We start from the raw sequence: 20,842 nt of genomic DNA, 5'->3' as shown, positions 1-20,842 counted from the left end.
CACTCCAGATGGGCTCCAACTTTTAGAAAAGTGGGCTGAGGAGGGCGGGATGGAGCATGACCAAGCGCACTCATTTAATTAAAAATAATTTCCATTACTAAGGTGTTGTAAATTACACTGGAAATGTATTCCAGTCTCTGGCTGACGTAAATTTTTGGTGGGGGTGCATGACAGTTGAAAGATGCTCCAAATTCATTTGCAAACAATGATGTTGTTAAGGCATATAGACAGGGTTTATTGCAGTCCTTCTATAGGTATACTGCTGCTACAACCTAAAAGCAAAAGTCCTTTTCAGGGCTACATATTTTCTTTTCCCTATTAATACCAGAAAGATTACAAGCAAATGCTATGTACTTAATTTAAAATGAGCAAGGCATGCGGTAAGGGATGGGGAAGTGAACGTGTTGCTGATGGTGCATGCAGAGGCCGAGGCCGTGGGCCACAATCAAGAGGACTAGAGTGCTGAAGTGGAAGACAAGGCGGGAGAGTCACTTGACCCAATCTGGGAAGGTGCTGTTCAGAGCAAGGACAGCAGTGCAGAGGGTGAGGAATCTGCAGCACTGCAACAGGTAGGAAGAGGTAGTGGGGAGGCAAGAGGGAGAAGGAGGGCAACTGTTCACCAGAGCACTCACATGCAGCAAGTTCCTAGGCCAAGGGTTAGGAGTTCACCAGTCTGGTGAATGTTTAAAGAATGTGCGGAAGATAAAAGAACGGTCATTTTCAATCTGTGTGGTGCCAAGATCAGCAGGGGCCTGACCACTACCAGCCTGACCACCACCAAGGTCTAATTTTTGGCAGTTCTTGCACTTAGTGTATAGGCTTTAGCAGTCTAGGAGTCCTACTCCTTAAAATGTGAGAAAAAAGGTTTTCTGAGGCCCTGCTCTACGCGTCCTCCAGGATGTATTACAGTCCCTCTTTCTACATTTTTGCAGCCCTTGCACTTAGTGCATAGGCTTTATGAGTCTAGGAGACTGTTAGCACTGCGCTGGATCCCTGCTCTGACAGGCAGGGTCTCCAGCGTGTCACTTCACTCACTCGCGCTGTAGTCGGTTCATTCCTTCCCCATGCTCTACATGCTTCCAGCTGGGCTCCCAGCCATGTCCTTAAGGCACGTGTGTGCGCGCTCCTGTCCTCTTAAAGGGCCAGCGCGTGCACTTGCTATTTCCTCCCCAGCCAGTGGCTGTGGGGCATTATGTATATAATGCTTCCTCCTCACTGGGGAGATGCCTGAGCAACCTTCCTGTTCTGCAGTATAAGTTGCGTAAGGTTGCGTACCAGTTGCTGCTGCACTCTGGTGCAGATCCTGCTCGCTGCACTCTGGTGCAGTTCCTGCCTGCTGCACTCTGGTGCAGATCCTGCCTGCTGCACCCTGGTCCAGATCCTGCCTGCTGCACTTTGGTGCAGATCCTGCCTGCTGAACTCTGATTCAAGCTCTGCCTGCTGCACTCTGATACCAACTCTGCCTGCTGCACTCTGATACCAACTCTGCCTTCTGCACTCTGATTCATCCTCTAACTGCTGCACTCTGATACCAACTCTGCCTGCTGCACCATTCTGTCTTTCCTACTGGGTCCAGCTGCTGCGCGTCCGTTGGTCTGTCCTGGAGTGGCACCTGGTGTTTATCGTGAGCCAAGCTTAACCTCACCATCAGAGGCTCTAGTGAACAGTTCGGTGCTCACTTAGTCAAGCCCCTCCAGGCTCTCCTGGTCCGTGACACAGTGGTTCCACAAACCACATCCGTGACAGAGATCCACTATCTAAAAGTTTTAACAGAATGTTTATGAGGCCCTCCTTTATGTCCAATACAGGATGTATTGGTGTCTCTCTTCCTTCTAATTTTTGTCAGCTCCTGCATTGTCCGCATGGGTTATGAGTTTCAGAATCCTTCCTTCATAAATTAAACAGGATGTGTAATGACCATGTCATACACACCACATGCCCAGATAAGGTAGTAAAATCTTAAAATTACATCTACCTGTGGGTGTAGTTTTATTTCACTATGTCATCTACTGTAGTCAAAGGCGACGAGGAAATACAGTGAGAGATGGCCCAGCTATTAAGGGGTGAGGAACCTTTTTGTTTTCATTTTGCCTTATATACAAGTCATTTCCTAACATTTGTTCCTTTAAAATCCATTTTATATTCGGTTTTGAATGTTTTATTGACAGTCCGTAAAAGTAGAGCAATACTCTGACAACAATGTTCCCAGAAGCAACCTGGAAGTCAGAGATGCATCCAGGCGTCTTCCACATGCAGTTCCCATTCCAATTGAGCGCTGTTTCCATGAATTTCAGCAGCAATTTTCCTGCCTCCTTATCTCTCTTCTCAGGATCTTTCGGAAAAATTCTTGAGTTTCCCATTAACCTGCATTATTCTTGGCACTCAAGTCAAGCCCATCCGAGCATCCAACAGCTCGATTCGAGAACTCCAGCATTTTAGTTCTCTGTCATCACTAGTAGAGATATCCAGGAAGAGAAAAGATTTAGGTTGAAGACTAGTTTTCTATGAGAGAATGGCTATGAGACATGATTGGAGACAATTTCAAGGAACAACAGACAAATTGTGGACATACCGCTATACGTGTAAGCGATGCTTTCACTGAGCTCCACTTATCCTTCCGTCTGTCTATAATGATGATAAACCCAATGCTGGCAGCCTCGAGACTGTAAAATAAGAAAGAGAGGGTTATACAGTGGCTTGCGAAAGTATTCACCCCCTTGGCTTTTTACCTATTGTGTTACAATACAACCTGTGTTTAAATATTTTTGTAATCCGATTTGTGTGTGATCCATCAGCACTAAGTAGTCTAAGTTGATGAAGTAAAGTGAGAAAAATATAGGCATAAATTACATTTATGGGATAAAATAGCTAAAAATTGGCATGTGCATATGTATTCACATCTTTTCCAAAGGAGACCCTAAAAATTTCTGTTGCAACAGTAGCGTAGCTACCGGGGGGGCAGAGGGTGCGGGCACCCCGGGCCCGGTGCTCTGAGGGGGACCACCCGCAGCTACGCCACTGTAACCGTATCGGCGCTCGCAGCGTGCCGATACAGTTAACTTCTGCGGCAGACCAGGGAGAATCGATCTCCCTGCTCTGCCGCCGGCCGCTATGGGGCCCCTGAGCAGGCGGGGGGCCCCGGTGCCAGCAGTGGGCCCCCCGCCGTCATCGGAAGATCAGCTGTACCGGCATTTAGCCGATAAAGCTGATCGCAATGATGGGAGAAGGAGCGCTACGCTCCTTCTCCCATCATCCCCCTGTCAGTGTCAGCGTCTGACGTCGCCAACACTGACAGCGGGCGCGATGACGTCACTGCCCGGCGCCCGCTATCAGGAGATCAGCTGGAGCAGCGCAGGAACCAGGAAGAAGAGAGGTGAGTATTTATTTATTTATTTATTTATTTTAATGGGTGCTGCTGCCTCATTACAGGGTCTGACTATGGGGGGCTGCCTTATTACAGGGTCTGCCTATAGGGGTGCTGCCTTATTACTGGGTCTGTCTATAGGGGTGCTGCCTCATTACAGGGTCTGACTATGCGGGCTGCCTTATTACAGGGTCTGACTATGTGGGTGCTGCCTCATTACAGGGTCTGACTATGGGGGTGCTGCCTTATTACAGGGTCTGACTATGGGGGCTGCCTTATAACAGGGTCTGACTATGGGGGTGCTGCCTCCTTACAGGGGCTGACTATGGGGGTGCTGCCTTATTACAGGGTCTGACTATGGGGGTGCTGCCTTATTACAGGGGCTGCCTTTTTACAGGGTCTGACTATGGAGGTGCTGCCTTATTACAGGGTCTGACTATAGGGGTGCTGCCTTATTACAGGGTCTGACTATGGGGGTGCTGCCTTATTACAGGGTCTGACTATGGGGGGGCTGCCTCATTACAGGGTATATGGGGGCTGCCTTATTAAAGGGTCTGACTATGGGGGTGCTGCCTTATTACAGGGTCTGCCGCCTTATTACAGGGTCTGCCTGTAGGGGTGCTGCCTTATTACAGGGTCTGACTATGGGGGCTGCCTTATTACAGAGTATGACTATGGGGGTACTGCCTTATTACAAGGTCTGCCTATATGGGGGTGCTGCCTTATTACAGTGTCTGCCTATGGAGAGTGCATTATACTATATTGTGGACTATTTGGTGCATTATGCTACTGTATATGGAGGCTATCTAGGGGGCCATCATACAGTATGGAGATTACAGTGTGGGGGTTATTATACATTGTTGGAGCCATCAAACAGTTTGGGGGCTACTAAGGGGTCAGTATACTGTGTATAAGAGAGCATCATGCTGTGTATAGGGGAGCTGTACATGGGGGAGGCTCGGGACTTTATTAAATGTAAAGTGGGCACTTATTGTTATAGGGGAACTCAGGTTACTGTGGCTATCAAAGGGGCACACATGGCATTATTACTTTCTAGGGGCAAAATATGGGCACTGTTTTCTAAGGCACTTGCACCCGGCATTACTATATTATGGAGGGGTGCTTTAGAATTTAGAGGGCACAGAGAACCACACAGCAGGTGCAGTAATAGGGACATATACGGCAGCAGCGGCTCAGTATTGGGGTATCAGGTGCAGTAATAGGGACACATACGGCAGCAGCGGCTCACTATTGGGGTATCAGGTGGAGTAATAGGGACACATACGGCAGCAGCGGCTCAGTATTGAGGTCTCAGGTGGAGTAATAGGGACACATACGGCAGCAGCGGCTTAGTATTGGGGTCTCAGGTGCAGTAATAGGGACACATACGGCAGAAGCGGCTCAGTATTGGGGTATCAGGTGCAGTAATAGGGACACATACGGCAGCAGCGGCTCAGTCTTGGGGTGTCAGGGGCAGTAATAAGGACACATACGGCAGCAGCGGCTCAGTATTGGGGTATCAGGAGCAGTAATAGGGACACATACGGCAGCAGTGGCTCAGTATTGGGGTATCAGGGGCAGTAATAAGGACACATACGGCAGCAGCGGCTCAGTATTGGGGTATCAGGTGCAGTAATAGGGACACATACGGCAGCAGCGGCTCAGTATTGGGGTATCAGGTGCAGTAATAGGGACACATACGGCAGCAGCAGCTCACTATTGGGGTATCAGGTGGAGTAATAGGGACACATACGGCAGCAGCGGCCCAGTATTGGGGTATCAGATGCAAAAATAGGGACACCTACGGCAGCAGCGGCTCAGTATTGGGGTATCAGGTGGAGTAATAGGGACACATACGGCAGCAGCGGCTTAGTATTGGGGTCTCAGGTGCAGTAATAGGGACACATACGGCAGCAGCGGCTCAGTATTGGGGTATCAGGTGCAGTAATAGGGACACATACGGCAGCAGCGGCTCAGTATTGGGGTATCAGGGGCAGTAATAAGGACACATACGGCAGCAGCGGCTCAGTATTGGGGTATCAGGTGCAGTAATAGGGACACATACAGCAGCAGCGGCTCAGTATTGGGGTATCAGGGGCAGTAATAAGGACACATACGGCACCAGCGGCTCAGTATTAGGGTATCAGGTGCAGTAATAGGGACACATACGGCAGCCGTGGCTTAGTATTGGGGTATCAGGTGCAGTAATAAGGACACATACGGCAGCAGCGGCTCAGTATTGGGGTATCAGATGCAGTAATAGGGACACATACAGCAGCAGCGGCTCAGTATTGGGGTATCAGGTGCAGTAATAGGGACACATACGGCAGCAGTGGCTTAGAATTGGGGTATCAGGTGCAGTAATAGGGTCACATACGGCAGCAGCGGCTCAGTATTGGGGTATCAGGTGGAGTAATAGGGACACATATGGCAGCAGCGGCTCAGTATTGGGGCATCAGGTGAAGTAATAGGGACACATATGGCAGCAGCGGCTCAGTATTGGGGTATCAGGGGCAGTAATAAGGACACATACGGCAGTAGCGGCTCAGTATTGGGGCATCAGGGGCAGTAATAAGGACACATACGGCAGCAGCGGCTCAGTATTGGGGTATCAGGTGCAGTAATAGGGACACATACGGCAGCAGTGGCTCAGTATTGGGGTATCAGGTGCAGTAATAGGGACACATACGGCAGCAGCGGCTCACTATTGGGGTATCAGGTGGAGTAATAGGGACACATACGGCAGCAGTGGCTTAGTATTGGGGTATCAGGTGCAGTAATAGGGACACATACGGCAGCAGCGGCTCAGTATTGGGGTATCAGGTGGAGTAATAGGGACACATACGGCAGCAGCAGCTCAGTATTGGGGTAGCAGTAGGATGAGGAGTTTGTGCAGGTTGGGGATAGATGGTGATGGGGCTGGAATATGAGAAGTGAAATGTGTCTTTGTTGTATTCTCTGCAGATGATTCGTGGCTGGAAGACGTTGTCATGTTGGTCTGGGCCAGATGGAAAAGATGGGAAAAGTGAACGATTCCATCAGAAAGGACATCAGCGGTAAGACATTATCTGTAACTGTGCAGTGATCTTTTATATGTTCTGTAAGGCTGGTATGTACCACTGACCATATGGCGGTAATATCCATGTTGGTCGTTATATAGAGATTATCTTCAGTAACAGAACAGTCATCTGCTGAGGTTCTCCTCCACTATAGGGCGCGTCACCGAGTTGTAATCAAGGTTATCTGGTTAGGGGCCCACTCAGAAGTTTCGCCCCCCCTGGGCCAAAACCCTAGCTACACCTCTGTGTTGAAAGCAATTACCTTCATAAGTCACATGGTCTGTCAGTATATATACACCTTTTCTGAAAGGCCACAGAGGCTGCAACACCATTAAGCAAGAGGCACCACTAACCAAACAACACCATGAAGACCAAAGAGGTCTCCAAACAAGTCGGGGACAAAGTTATTAAGAAGTACAAGTCAGGGTTGGGTGATAAAAAAATATTCCAGTCTCAAAACTCTCAGGCTGTATAAGGGGACCATTAATGAGAGAGGCAGAACATAGACTAGAGGTAACCCTGAAGGAGCTGCAGAGTTCCCAATATGAGACTGGAGTGTCCATATGACCACCATAAGCTGTACAATCCATAGAGTTGGCCTTTATGGAAGAGTATTTACTTACACACAAAAATTGCTGAGCAATGATATCTCAGATGTGTTCGATGGGGGACAAGTTCACAGACGATGCAGGCCATGGTAGAACATTTAAAGGGAACCTGTCACCCCCGAAATCGAAGATGAGCTAAGCCCATTGTCATCAGGGGCTTATCTACAGCATTCTGTAATGCTGTAGATAAGCCCGCGATGTATCCTGAAAGATGAGAAAAAGAGGTTAGATTATACTTACCTGGGCAGGCGGTCCGATCCCATGGGCGTCGCGGTCCGGTTTGTGGCCTCCGATCTTCATAGGATGACGTCCTCTTCTTGTCTTCACGCTGCGGCTCCGGCGCAGGCGTACTTTGTCTGATCTGTTGAGGGCAGAGCAAAGTACTGAAATGCGCAGGCGCCGGGCCTCTCGGACCTTTCCAGGCGCCTGCGCACTGCAGTACTTTGCTCTGCCTTCAACAGGGCAGACAAAGTACACCTGCGCCGGAGCCGCAGCATGAAGACAGGAGGAGGACGTCATCTTAAGAAGATGGGAGGTGCTGGTCCGGACCGCGACGCCTATCGGACCGGACCGCAGCGGGACCGCCCCTGGGTGAGTATAATCTAACCTCTTTTTCTCATCTTTCAGGATACATCGGGGGCTTATCTACAGCATTCCAGAATGCTGTAGATAACCCCTGATGCCGGTGGGCTTAGCTCACCTTCGATTTTGGGGGTGACAGGTTCCCTTTAAGCTACACAGGTTGCTAACAGTAGCACAAGCAACATGAAGCCTAGTGTTGTTGTGTTGAAAAAATGCTCCTGGGACATTTTGTAGAAAAATGTTTTGAAAATGTTTCAATTTTTTTAATTCTTTTCATAAGATTAACATGTCTATTGATCCTGTGATTCCCATAATTCCACAAGTTTTCCTTTTTGGTGTTTTAATTCAATGTATATATTGGATACAGATTATTTACAAAGATTTTATAGGTGCTAAAACTGATTATCTAAGGTAGTCAGGAACACAGACGTCATCTGTTGTTATCTGTAGCCTCAAGTCACAGCTCTTTTGTGTTAATTATTTTGTTACTTTGAATTGACAGTAACTTGGCTTATTTCCTGAACTTATAAACCTTTTTAAACTTGGACTTAACATAATCAAATAAAATAATGTAATCTGTGTGTAATCACAATACATGTCCGTGGAAAAAACCATGATAAATTTGTGGCACTGCCAAGGATAAACACAGAGACACCAGAACACCATGGGAAAGGGTGTAAACAGAAACAAGTGCAAATATCAGCATTCACATGTCTTGTGTACACAGTTTTATGTCTGCACATATTAACCCCTTCACGACATGCGCTGTACATGTACTGCGCATGTTGTGTCTCTCCCTTTAATGTGGTCTCCGGGACTGAGCCCACATCTTTCCTGCCACATTTTAGCTTTTTTGAACAGTTGACATGTGCCCCCAACAGCCGCGGGTGGAATTGCAATCCACCCATGGCTGTTAACCTGTTAAATGCCGCTGTCATTCTCCGACAGCAGCATTTAATGTGATGACGCTGGAAGCATGTCACTAATCCCGCCCATCCGCGCCCGGAGTCACATGACCGCGGGTCGCCAATGGGTTGTCATGACAACCTGGGGTCTGCAGCAGACCCCTGTGGTTGTCAGCGCCAGATTGCTATGAGCACCACCCTGAGCTCATAGGAAGTGAGCATTTTTGCTACACACAGGCGATCTGATCATGGCCTATGTGTAGCAGAAGCAATCGGATTATTACAGCTTCTAGTCTTCCATGGAGACTATTGAACCAAGTGAAAAGTAAGAAAAAATGTTTTTAAAAATATTTAAAAAATAAAAAATATATAACAGTTCAAATATCCCCTTTCCCCCATTCATAAAACTATTTTTTAAAAATAAAAATACACATATTTGGTATCGCTGCTTTTAGAATTGCCCGATCTATCAAGATCCGATAAGTGAACTGCATAGTGAACAAAAAAACCCGCTAGAATTACATTTGTTTTGGTCATGAAAATGCAATAACGGCCGATCAAAAGATCATATCTGCACCAAAATGATATATTTAAAAATGTCAGCTCAGCACGCAAAAAATAAGCCCTCACCCAGCCCCAGATCACGAAAAATGGAGACACTATGGGTCTCAGAAAATGACGCAATTTTTTTTTTTTTTTTTAACAAACTTTGGATTTTTTTCATCACTTAAATTTAAAAGAACCTAGACATGTTTGGCATCTACAAACTCTTAATGAGCTGGAAAATCAGAATGGACATTTCATGGACATGGTAAAAAAGAACAAAAAACTGTTGTGGAATTGCATTTTTTTGCAATTTCATAGCACTTGGAATTTTTTTTCCTGTTTTCCAGTAAACAATATGGTAAAACCCAATGGTGTCGTTCAAAGGTACAACTCGTCCCTCAAAAACAAGCCCTCACATGGCCATATTGACAGAAAAATAGAAAAGTTCAGGCTCTGAGAAGCAAGGGAGCAAAGAACAAACACAAAAATAAAAATGGTCTGCGGCGTGAATGGTTAAACATATTTATAAAACATTAATGAGTGCCAAATAATTTCAGCTAGTAAAAGAAGGACATCTCACGTAAAAGTTCAGTTTTCATTCCTAACCCTATATTTAAATACCCCAATTACAATGTGTTCTCCTGGCACTAAGCACCCATCAAGGGCTGGCGTTAGTAGAGACAGCAAACTGGGTAATTGCCCAGGGCTCCCACTCCCCCAGTGTCTACATCAGAAATTACATTAATAGCTCTGCAATATCAATGTAATTTGTGATGTTGAGACTGCATAAGGACCTTTGGTGACATCGCAGTCATGTGACCATGATGATAACACAGGTCCTGTACTGTGCGGGAGTTTGTGTGTGTGTGTGTGTGTGTGTGTGTGTGTGTGTGTGTGTGTGTATATATATATATACTGTATATATATATATATATATATATATATATATATATATAAAAGAACACAGCAGCACATGTACATGAATCTAGGTCATGTGAAAACACAGACAAATATTCAATATGAATTATACTTCTCAAAAATATTTTTCACAAATTTTTTCCCAAAATTTTTTTTTCATAAAACTTACAGTAATAGATGAAATGAAGATTCTTAGCGCATAAATATATATATTATTATACATTTTTATAGCGCCATTTATTCAATGGCGCTTTACATGTGAAAAGGGGGCAAATAGACAAATACAATAAACATGAGCAAAAAACAAGGCACTAAAAGGTACAGAAGGAGGGAGGACCCTGCCCGCGAGGGCTCACAGTCTGCAGGGGATGGGTGAGGAATGGGATATATACATATAAATATATATAAATAGAGTTGAGGCACCACACCAACTATAGCAATTAAGTGCTCTTTTAATAGCCCATGTGGCAACGTTTCAATCCCAAGCGTGGACATTTACAAAAGTGCATGTGCAGAATATTTAAGGTAACTTGATTAGCAAAGCATTTAACATCAATATATAAAAATACAGCAGTGTAACAACATGATTCACATAATAATATGTCAGAGCATGATTACATAAAGTGATACAGTGCAAAAAAATATTACCATAAACAGTGTGACGTGATATCAGTGCTTCAAGATATAATTGATCATTAGAACCAGCTGTATACAATTAAGTACAGTACATGGCTCATCCCATCTGTCTAACAGTACATTGCAATGAAAACCAGCATCCTATAGGTTACAATGTGCATGTCAGGAAGGAAAACTTCATAGAAGCTTTACCAAGATGGAGCTGAAAGAATTCAGGTTGCAATTGCGCAATACCGGAACTAATATGCTTGTAATTGTATGCAGATGGTTCTAAAGATCAACTATACCTTGAATGACTGTTATCACGTCACACTGTATATGGTAACATTTGAACTGGCATTTTCCCACGCTCCAAAGTTCAGCGCAGGTCAGGCTGTGAGGTAGCGCAGCATCAGTGACGTCACCGCTAGTCACTGAAGCTCCACTCCCAGCATCTCCTAATTCACCAGTAGTTTCAGCCGAGATGGTCTTATTGACACCTCTCCATTACTAAGCCGTGGGCTTGCTGTCACCTTACAATACAAAGGTGACATCAACTCCACAACTATTACCCCACTTGCCACCGCTACTGGGCAAATGGGATGAGCAAGGCTAAGTGCCAGAATTGGCGTGTGTTTTTAGTGTGTGGGGGGGGGGGGCAATAACCATGGTCTCTTCCTAGGCTATTAATATCAGCCCCCAGGCACTGGCATTCCCTATGCTGGTTCTGAAAATTGCGCAGGAGCCCACGACATTTTTTTCCCCAAGAAGAATCTTTTATTAATTACTTTATCAATTGCATACATGTTCCCTAATTTGCATACACACATTTACTGTATGTAATCCATCTCTTCTATCCTGTCAGCTCCTGCAGTGATTTTACAGAAGCCAGCAGATGAATTACCGGCTTTTCTTCTATCTATCTTTCTGTGCAAAATAAATACATATACATATGTGTGTTACTGACATGTATATACATATGTATTCTATGTGTATATTTCTATTCCATCTATTCTATTCTAACCTGTCACTATGTGATTATACTATACGTGGCAGATCATTTGCCGGCTTTTAATCTATCTATCTACAGTGGGTACAGAAAGTATTCAGACCCCTTTAAATTTTTCACTCTTTGTTTCATTGCAGCCATTTGTTAAATTCAAAAAAGCTCATTTTTTTACCCATTAAAGGGAACCTGTCACCCCCAAAACTGAAGATGAAGTAAGCCCACCGGCATCAGGGGCTTATCTACAGCATTCTGTAATGCTGTAGATAAGCCCCCGATGTTACCTGAAAGATGAGAAAAAGAGGTTAGATTATACTCACCCAGGGGCGGTACCGATGCAGTCCGGGTCCGATGGGCGTCGCGGTCCGGTCCGGGGCCTCCCATCTTCTTACGATGACGTCCTCTTCTTGTCTTCACGCCGCAGGCGTACTTTGTCTGCCCTGTTGAGCGCAGAGCAAAGAACTGCAGTGCGCAGGTGCCGGGAAAGGTCAGAGAGGCCCGGCACCTGCGCACTGCAGTACTTTGCTCTGCCCTCAACAGGGCAGACAAAGTACGCCTGCGCGGGAGCTGCAGCGAGAAGACAAGAAGAGGACGTCATCCTATGAAGATGGGAGGCCCCAGACCGGACTGCGACGCCCATCGGATCGGACCCCCACCCAAGTGAGTATAATCTAACCTCTTTTTCTCATCTTTCAGGATACATCGGGGCTTATCTACAGCATTACAGAATGACATAATACTTATCCATTTTTTGTGTGTGTCATCAAAGAATGCAGAGTAAGGATGAGTGGATTGTTTTAAACTTGATTCGTGATGAATACAGTTGCATGAATCTCAATGGAAAGCTTGTAATCGTTCAGAGAATACACGTGGGGGAGAGGAGAAAGAAAGAGGACCCCGCTGACCATATGGGAAATTGTGCCAGGCATGTTTTTTTTCTGTTTGCGAACAGCAAATCACATTTCAAAATGTTCAACTTTACATGAAACCAAGAATTTCAGGAAATACGATTCAAACTCGATCCTCCGCAGATCGATCCGCTCATCTCCAAAGAAGAACAGAATTTGAAAAGTTACATTAGTCCACTTGTTTAGAAAAAAAAAAGACAAAGTTTTAAGGCTGCCATCACACAAGCAGTATTTGGTCAGTATTTTCCATCAGTATTTGTAGCCAAAACCAGGAGTGGAACAATTAGAGGAAAAGTATAATAGAAACATATGCACCACTTCTGCATTTATCACCCACTCCTGGTTTTGGCTTACAAATACTGATGTAAAATACTGACCAAATACTGCTAGTGTGACGGCAGCCTAACAAGTAACTATGAATTTGGAGAGGATTTAGCTACCTCTACAGGAAAATCAGAGCTCTGACTGCAATAAAGAGATTGTAGAAATTATATAAAAAGTATATATTAAAAATCATAATGTAAACACACTCAAAATGTAACAAATATCAAATTTATTTAAAGCTGAACTGTTCAAAATGTTTGCAGCTCTGAAGATATCATATCCATTTCACTGCTGTGTGTAATAGGAATACTAAGAGATACAAAGTACATGTGGCTGCTCTCCTAATTACCAGCTGCCTCTTCCATGTCTCCGTAAACCGTTTCCTAAGTAATATACAATAAAATAATTATGCAAATAGCCATAAAATGGGTGGTACAAGGAAGGAGTTAATGACAATATACCCATGTATATTGATTGTCCTGTTCACAGTGACTCAATGGATAACGTACAATATGGAAATACACAGGTGAAAGGAGGAACAGCATGAAAATGAAACACGAGAAGATATTCTGAACACAAATGAATTATTACAGATTACTGCAACTCTGACAATTCAATATATTGATAGGCCATGAGGACGCGTAGTATACGTACAGCCGACATTTCTCCACCAGAAAAACAGGGTGTTTGTATGAAAAACACTGCAGAAAATACATATTTGACATGTTTTTATATACATTTTTTAAATGCTTTTTATGTGCATTTTCCCTATATTTTTTAATGACTTGAACATAGTGATGAGGGAACAAGCTTGGATAACGTGTGCTAACCAAGTGTCTTTGGCATGCTCGAATAATGTGTTCAAGTCCCTGCGGCTGCATGTCTCGCCGCTGTTTGACAACCGCAACACATGCAGGGATTCCCTGTTTGTTAGGCAATCTCTGTATGTTATGCGGCTGTTGAACAGCGGTGAGACATGCAGCTGCGGGAAACTCGGATATATTTTTAAAGCATTCTCAGATAACACCTTATCCGAGCACGTTCGCTCATCACTAGTTAAAAAACGATGCAAAAATGCTAAAAGAATTGACATGCTGCAGATTTGAAACAATGCACCGCAGCTGGAAATGCACAAGGAGAAAAAACGAGATTTCACAATGGTTTGGCTGGTATTGTGCTGTGCTGTGCTTTATTCCACTGCAAAAACGTGAGGAAAAAAGCAGCAAAAATGCAATGCGTGAATGAGCATGAGTATTCTGTCAGAAACAACAATGAATGCTATCAAATAGCACCCAAGATTTTCTGAGGCAGCTCTATACAACTTATATTAGAGGGGTCGTATGCTACTCGGACAACCCCCTTCTCAGTCACTATATTTCCCCCATGTAAATTAATAACAGTTATACACACCTCTGGTGCCGCTGCTGTTAAAGGAACGGCAGCACCTGCTCTCTGGGGCTTGCATAACGTTGCTGTCACATGAACCCCCGCAGCCAATCAGAAACCACTTCATTGTCACCTCCTTCAGACATAACTGACATTCGGAGGAAGTCAGAGACCAGCGTCAGCTTTCACCTGTTCCGGATGACAACTTTGTTCAAAGGAAGTAAGAGTAATCGGCTGCAGGACTGGCATGACAGCGTCATGCTAGCCTGGGAAAACAGGTGTTGACGTCCCTAGAATGGCACCTTTACCAGAGGTGAGCATAGCTGTTATTATTTTACACTGAGGAAATATAGTGATTGAGAAGTGAATATCCGAGTAGCAGACAACCCCTTTAATTTTAAACTTGAATGGCAGATAAAGCGCAGCACTCAACAGCAGCCAGTAGGCTATGAATACCGCCCTGTACACACTGACGTGTACCGCCATGACCTCACTTATATTTAGCCACTGCAAGAGCAGTTTTCAGCTGATAGGTTGGGGTACTGGACCTCCACCAATCTCATACTGATGACCAGTTCTAGCATTAACATGTCATATATTTGACAGCATAATTTATCTAGCGTTCTATATATGGATGGTGAAAGAAATTATTATTCCATGTTTAACTTTGATTCTTAAACATTTACAAAAGCAAATATGTCTGCATTTTCTAGCAAAGTATAGCAAAGTCTCACAAAATACTTTTTGTATACATTACTGAAAAACAATTTTAAAGGGAATCTGTCAGCAGTATTTCACTCCTCAAAACTATTAATATGCGCATTGTAGTGTGGCGGTGTTCACACCATGCTATAATGAGGCAGCGACCCAGTAAAGTTCAATGCAAATGTCATTAGTGTCAAAAAACTCACAACTTAAAGTCAAAACGGTATCCTGCGGACTGCAGCCGGGCGTCAAAACAGTCCGTACCCGAGACAATTTGCCGTGGGCAACTGCACCACCGTCACGCTGAGGGGGCGCCAGGAGTTATGCTTCCCTCGGCTCAGTGTTGACTTCACACAAGCCGGTTGTTGCAGCGCCACCTGCTCTGCCGCTTGCAAGCAAACACTGACACACCCAACTCATTGCTGCAGGGTTTTTAAATGGGGATATGTGGCCATGGGCCACTTGTAGGACCCGGCTGGAGTGAGGGAACCGCCCCACTGCCATCCTGTAGTTCACTCCAAAAATAAAAGCCCATACTGGGTTTTCTTAAATCTGCCTTGGCCAAATAGCTTGACCAAGTCCAAACTTACTTTTATACTGCACTGCAATCACAGCTATGTCTGTGACTGCAATGCACTACAGCGGGCTCAGCACGCTTCTCTGCGCATCCTGGGGGACACATACAGTCCCTCACATATAATTCCCCTCACTGCCTCACAGCATGTAGAGCTTTCAAAGACAAGTCTAGCAATACCTTTACATGGTCAGTCCCTTCCTCCCCTACTGAGAAATCAGCATTTGAATTGATATGGAAATGAGGCTGTAGATGTGAAGCCTCTGTCACTCCAGCTCTATTTTCCTCCCAGTTACGACTTCTGCTGCTTGACTGACAGCCTCACTGCTGTGTGACTTCAGGCAAGAGGGAAGAGGTTAAAACTAGTCTACCTTATTAGTTGCTTAGCGTAAAAGCACAAGATAATGTAAAATGCACACACATTTATATACGGTAAGCTGTACAGGGAAATGGAATAAAATTTCATATACATTTAGTAAAAAAAACTGAGAGAAAAAGCTACACAGTGAGAAAAGAGAATCCTATGATGGAATGATATATGGTATGTGATAAACCAGAGTTCATCGTAATACCATAGTGGGACCTGAAACAGGTAAGTAAATAATGTGGACGTTATTAGTGATACTGGGTAATAGTCATTTGAATAGCAAAAAAGATGTGAAATAAAGATGTATATGCTCTGGGCTAATATGTCGTAATGTACCTTAGTGGTAGCAGACTCCAAGGAAGAAGTCACGTTTCGGAGTAGTCTTTGTCAAGCCCTGCCAGTTTTTTACAACTGTTTTACAATTGTATTTATATGTCATACTTTTTTATTCTTGTTTATTCCATGTGTGCTCTTTTTCTTGTTGTTTTTCCACCGCACCCACTTTATTCTTGTTGAATAAAGGTTACATTCTTTTATTCATGTCTTGACTTTATATCAGTCTTCTTTGTTGGATTTCTGATTAGTTGTTAACAGGAGGAAAAAGTGCAAAGCAGCCATAGAGCTGTCCTATAATTTCTAAGTAGCAAACCTGCACCCTCAGGACACTGAAGCTGCATGGATTCATTATTCTTTGCCCTTCTGGCTCACAGAGTGCCTAGAAAATCGCACACTCATGCATATACCACTTGACATGCCAGTACAGAAACCTTTAAAATGGTTTTCTCAGGGCCAAAGTGCATTTTAATCAATAGGATAATATGTTCCACATTTGGATGAGTAAAAAAATGTTCCTATGCTGAGCAAATCTCATAAATCTGCCCCTGCTGTGTACTGTGTAATAGCTGTGTCTTACAGTGCAGGAACATGGTCTGATCATACCACAGCTCCTGGGCGGGGGGGAAGCCAAAGAGTATACAGACAGGACAACATAGGATCACAGCCGATTCTGTGAAGAAAAACTATTTTTTCAGTGAGGTAAAACATTATTTTTAAACAGGCAGGGAAATGTTTTACCTCACAGAAAGCAGCAGCTGCGATCCCCTCCTGTTCTGTCTATATACTCTCTTTTGCTTGCTTCCTCACTTGGCCAGGAGATGTGGGGTCAGGAGCACTTAAACTTTTGCATGCATGAGGAATGATTGTCTCCACTGAGATATATTTATATACATGTGTGTCTTTCAGGTCAACAATGGCAACAAACCTGGAGAAAGGCTCATTGTTGAGCTGACACCTCGAAGACTATTAGGTTGTTATACATTTTTCAATTTTTCAAGATCCTGGTGCTGTTGTCTGTTTTGTATTTTTTGGATTACAGTACTTTCAGGGAGCAGCGTATTCAATGTGTATAGGGCATTGTTTTTCATACTATATGAGGGGGAAGTATCTAGTGTAGGATAATATGAAAAAATAAATATATGTAGATATGTACAGTATATATATATATATATATATATATATATATATATATATATATATATAACATTGTGGACTTGCCTCGTATTTACACTTCCATTTGGCAGTGTACCTGTATATTGACATCAGGGCAGCTATGAATGGTTAATAAAACAGCAGGAGGCCGCAAGAAGTAAACTGACCTGGAAGAAGCACAGTCCATACTTGTTGACTGAATTATGTCACTATAACCAAAATAGAAAATGTATTCGCAGAAAAGACAGGCTGACAGGGAAATACTGCACAAGTCACTGAGTCAGAACAACACTACTACTGCAGAATACCAATGTGTACAGCAAAAACCTTGGGTATTCTGTACTTTAATATTATGATTCTCAAAGGAAAGTCTCTGTGTCAGAGTGAGGAGCCGTAGAACGGGAAACCATTGATTGACATATTCAGCTACGGCAAGAGAACGTTTACTACACAAAAAGAACATGAGAGCATAGGAGATGTGTCATATGGTGTGACTGCCCCATGAAAATTTTGGCTGGCTTTCATGACAGCCTACATCTGCTGGAAAAGCACAACTCCTTATTTTACGCCACTGCGGCCTGGTTCATATGTAGAAACAGTATTAACAGTCTTAATCTGAACCAGATGGACTGCATTTACACCCAAAAATACTTTGCTAAAATAAGAACAAGTTTTTCAAACGTAGGTAACCTTACACAAATGATAACAATATTAATCTATTGCCACATTTGGCTAAATTTGTCAGGTCCAATGGATGGAAACTGAGCCATCATCTAGAACATCTACTCTAAGTTTTCTTAGTCATAAATGACAATGATAACAACAGCTAGGCTTACTTCACTACAAAAAAGCATGTGTGGCTGAGACAAAAGAATATTGGAAATATGTTTCTTGTATGCTCCTTTTCATACTTGCATAATTACAGTAAAAACTATTGCACATTGAATTTTCTGGGGAGAATTGCATGGCTTATAAGGCTCCTTCTCCTGACTTGGCACACTATCAAAGGAATCTCTCCCAGCCAACCAGTTCTCATGTTTTGCACTTACAAGGGTGGAAAAAAACAGAACATGCAAATAGAGGATCTGTTTGGCCTCTTATCCTAAAGGTACCTTCACACGAAACGACATTGCTAGCGATCCGTGACGTTGCAGCGTCCTGGCTAGCGATATCGTTTCGTTTGACACGCAGCAGCGATCAGGATCCTGCTGTGATGTCGCTGGTCGCTGAATAAAGTCCAGAACTTTATTTGGTCGTCCGATCGCTGTGTATCGTTGTGTTTGAAAGCAAAAGCAACGATACCAGCGATATTTTACACTGGTAACCAGGGTAAATATCGGGTTACTAAGCGCAGGGCCGCGCTTAGTAACCCGATGTTTACCCTGGTTACCAGCGTAAAAGTAAAAAAAACAAACAGTACATGCTCACCTGCGCGTCCCCCAGCGTCTGCTTCCTGACACTGACTGAGCTCCGGCCCTAACAGCACAGCGGTGACGTCACCGCTGTGCTTTCACTTTCACTTTAAGGCCGGAGCTCAGTCAGTGTCAGGAAGCAGAGGCTGGGGGACGCGAAGGTGAGCATGTACTGTTTGTTTTTTTTACTTTTACGCTGGTAACCAGGGTAAACATCGGGTTACTAAGCGCGGCCCTGCGCTTAGCAACCCGATGTTTACCCTGGTTACCCGGGGACCTCGGCATCGTTGGTCGCTGGAGAGCGGTCTGTGTGACAGCTCTCCAGCGATCAAACAGCGACGCTGCAGCGATCGGCATCGTTGTCGCTATCGCTGCAGCGTCGCTTCGTGTGAAGGTACCTTAAGTCATGTCGTAAGGCCCTTTAAAGAGTCAATGTTAACTTTTAGGATTACTATGTCCAATAGGTGGCGCTAGAGTCTTTGCTCTTTTCCTTTGTGAAGGAGACTATTTGCTTAAGCTAGAACTATGGGAATACTTGTCAGGTGAGGGTCTAGATGAGGGCCTTTGTCAAACAGTTTCTGGTAGACCAACACTTTGTCAGCCAAAAGTTTTTTTGGCAAACGACACAACTGTACATTTATATACAAAATATGTGTAGGAGAAACACCACCTTATTCATCACCCAGTATATAACAGAACTAAAACAGCTTTGCCCGAAAATCAACAGGACAGGCTACATGCTCGAGTACCTTCAATCTTCTTGAGAGTTGGGATTTGGACCTCCACTGATCTGATTTTGAAGGCAGATCCTACAGAAAGCCTCTAGGGAGCATATGAAGATCTCACATCTACCATACCACCATAATCTATACAGTAGAATTAAAATCCAATTTATAAATGTAATTACTACATTTACCAGACCGCATGTATCAATTTTATTAAGTGGGAGAAAAGTGGACGTGTTGCCCACAATAATGGCATGTGGATGATCACTGAATGCAAGGGACGGCATGGACACCTTTTCCTCATGGCTCAGATCCAAGCTTGGACTGGACCACAGGAGAACTGGAGAATCATCCAGTTGGCACCTGCACAAGAGTGGGCCACCACCCTCTTATAGGAGCAGTATTTGGCATAATATACTTGAATCACTATGTACAGATAAAGGCAGCATCTTATTCATTTAACAATCTGCCCAGTTCATTGTTATGTAAATTTGTGATTGAGGATAATGTCACATTTGCATGTAGCTGAAAACTGGGGCCCTGGAGTTGCATACTTGTGTGCCCTTGGCACCCCAGTCTGACACTGCTCAGATCTCATACAGTATCTGCTCGTTTGGGTCATTAACTGATGAGTAACAGATCACATATTGTGAATGTAACATGAAAATATGTTCTACATTCACAATCTGATTTAACTCCTGTGACCTATGTTGTACTTCGCATTATTGATTTCTTTTTAGGATCGTCTGAAATTAGTCATTAGATGAAAATAATCCAATCAGAATGCATTTCCCATCTGCACCAATTGGTTTTGCCTGTTGGCATGCTTACCTTGGGATGCTTGTTAAATAGGTAACAACATTCAGAAAATCATCGTCAGGAATCTCTGTGAAGTTGGGATATTCCGGAAAGGATATTATAGGTGCTCCATCTTTTCCTCTGCCACCTGAAAATAGAAAATATCATTTACTGTTTTCTTCTAATTTCACATACATTTCACACATATCAAATTAAAAGAATATAGTAATTAAAGCTTCTTATGGCAAAGTGTCAACAACCAACCACAGAGTTTTATGAGTAATCGTCATTTTAATTATATTTTTTTTTTCCATTAATCAATAGTTCATGTGAAAATGAGAAACTCTGTAATATATTTTATCATATAAATTTGCTTTTCTGTATTAAACTCTGACAATTTTGTGTGAACGTGACCTAATGTTGACTTTGTATTTCATTTACGACTTACTCATTATTTAATATGCACCTTCTTTAAGTTAACTTTACTTACTGTATTTTGTCTGTTTTATATCTTGTACAGTATTTTGGTTATCAAGAGGTTTTATCTAATTC

The 20,842-nt window shown here is 43.6% G+C and overlaps 1 protein-coding gene across 5 annotated transcripts in view; it reads right to left on the bottom strand.

Annotated features, from left to right (window-relative positions):
- Positions 1-20,842, bottom strand: part of MCF2L2 (MCF.2 cell line derived transforming sequence-like 2) — a 508,511-nt gene that overhangs the window by 407,603 nt on the left and 80,066 nt on the right. For all 5 annotated transcript variants that reach the window (XM_077290424.1, XM_077290423.1, XM_077290425.1 and 2 more), the window contains exons 3-4: positions 20,324-20,438; positions 2,573-2,663 (exon numbers count right to left, since the gene is read on the bottom strand). In XM_077290424.1, the coding sequence (XP_077146539.1) occupies positions 2,573-2,663; positions 20,324-20,438 (206 nt within the window). The remainder of the gene's footprint in view (positions 1-2,572; positions 2,664-20,323; positions 20,439-20,842) is intronic.

The sequence above is a fragment of the Ranitomeya variabilis genome, chromosome 2 (assembly GCF_051348905.1).
Source record: "Ranitomeya variabilis isolate aRanVar5 chromosome 2, aRanVar5.hap1, whole genome shotgun sequence".
Taxonomy (NCBI): domain Eukaryota; kingdom Metazoa; phylum Chordata; class Amphibia; order Anura; family Dendrobatidae; genus Ranitomeya; species Ranitomeya variabilis.
Note: the sequence above shows the minus strand (reverse complement) of the source record. Positions and strands in the feature narration are given on the sequence as shown.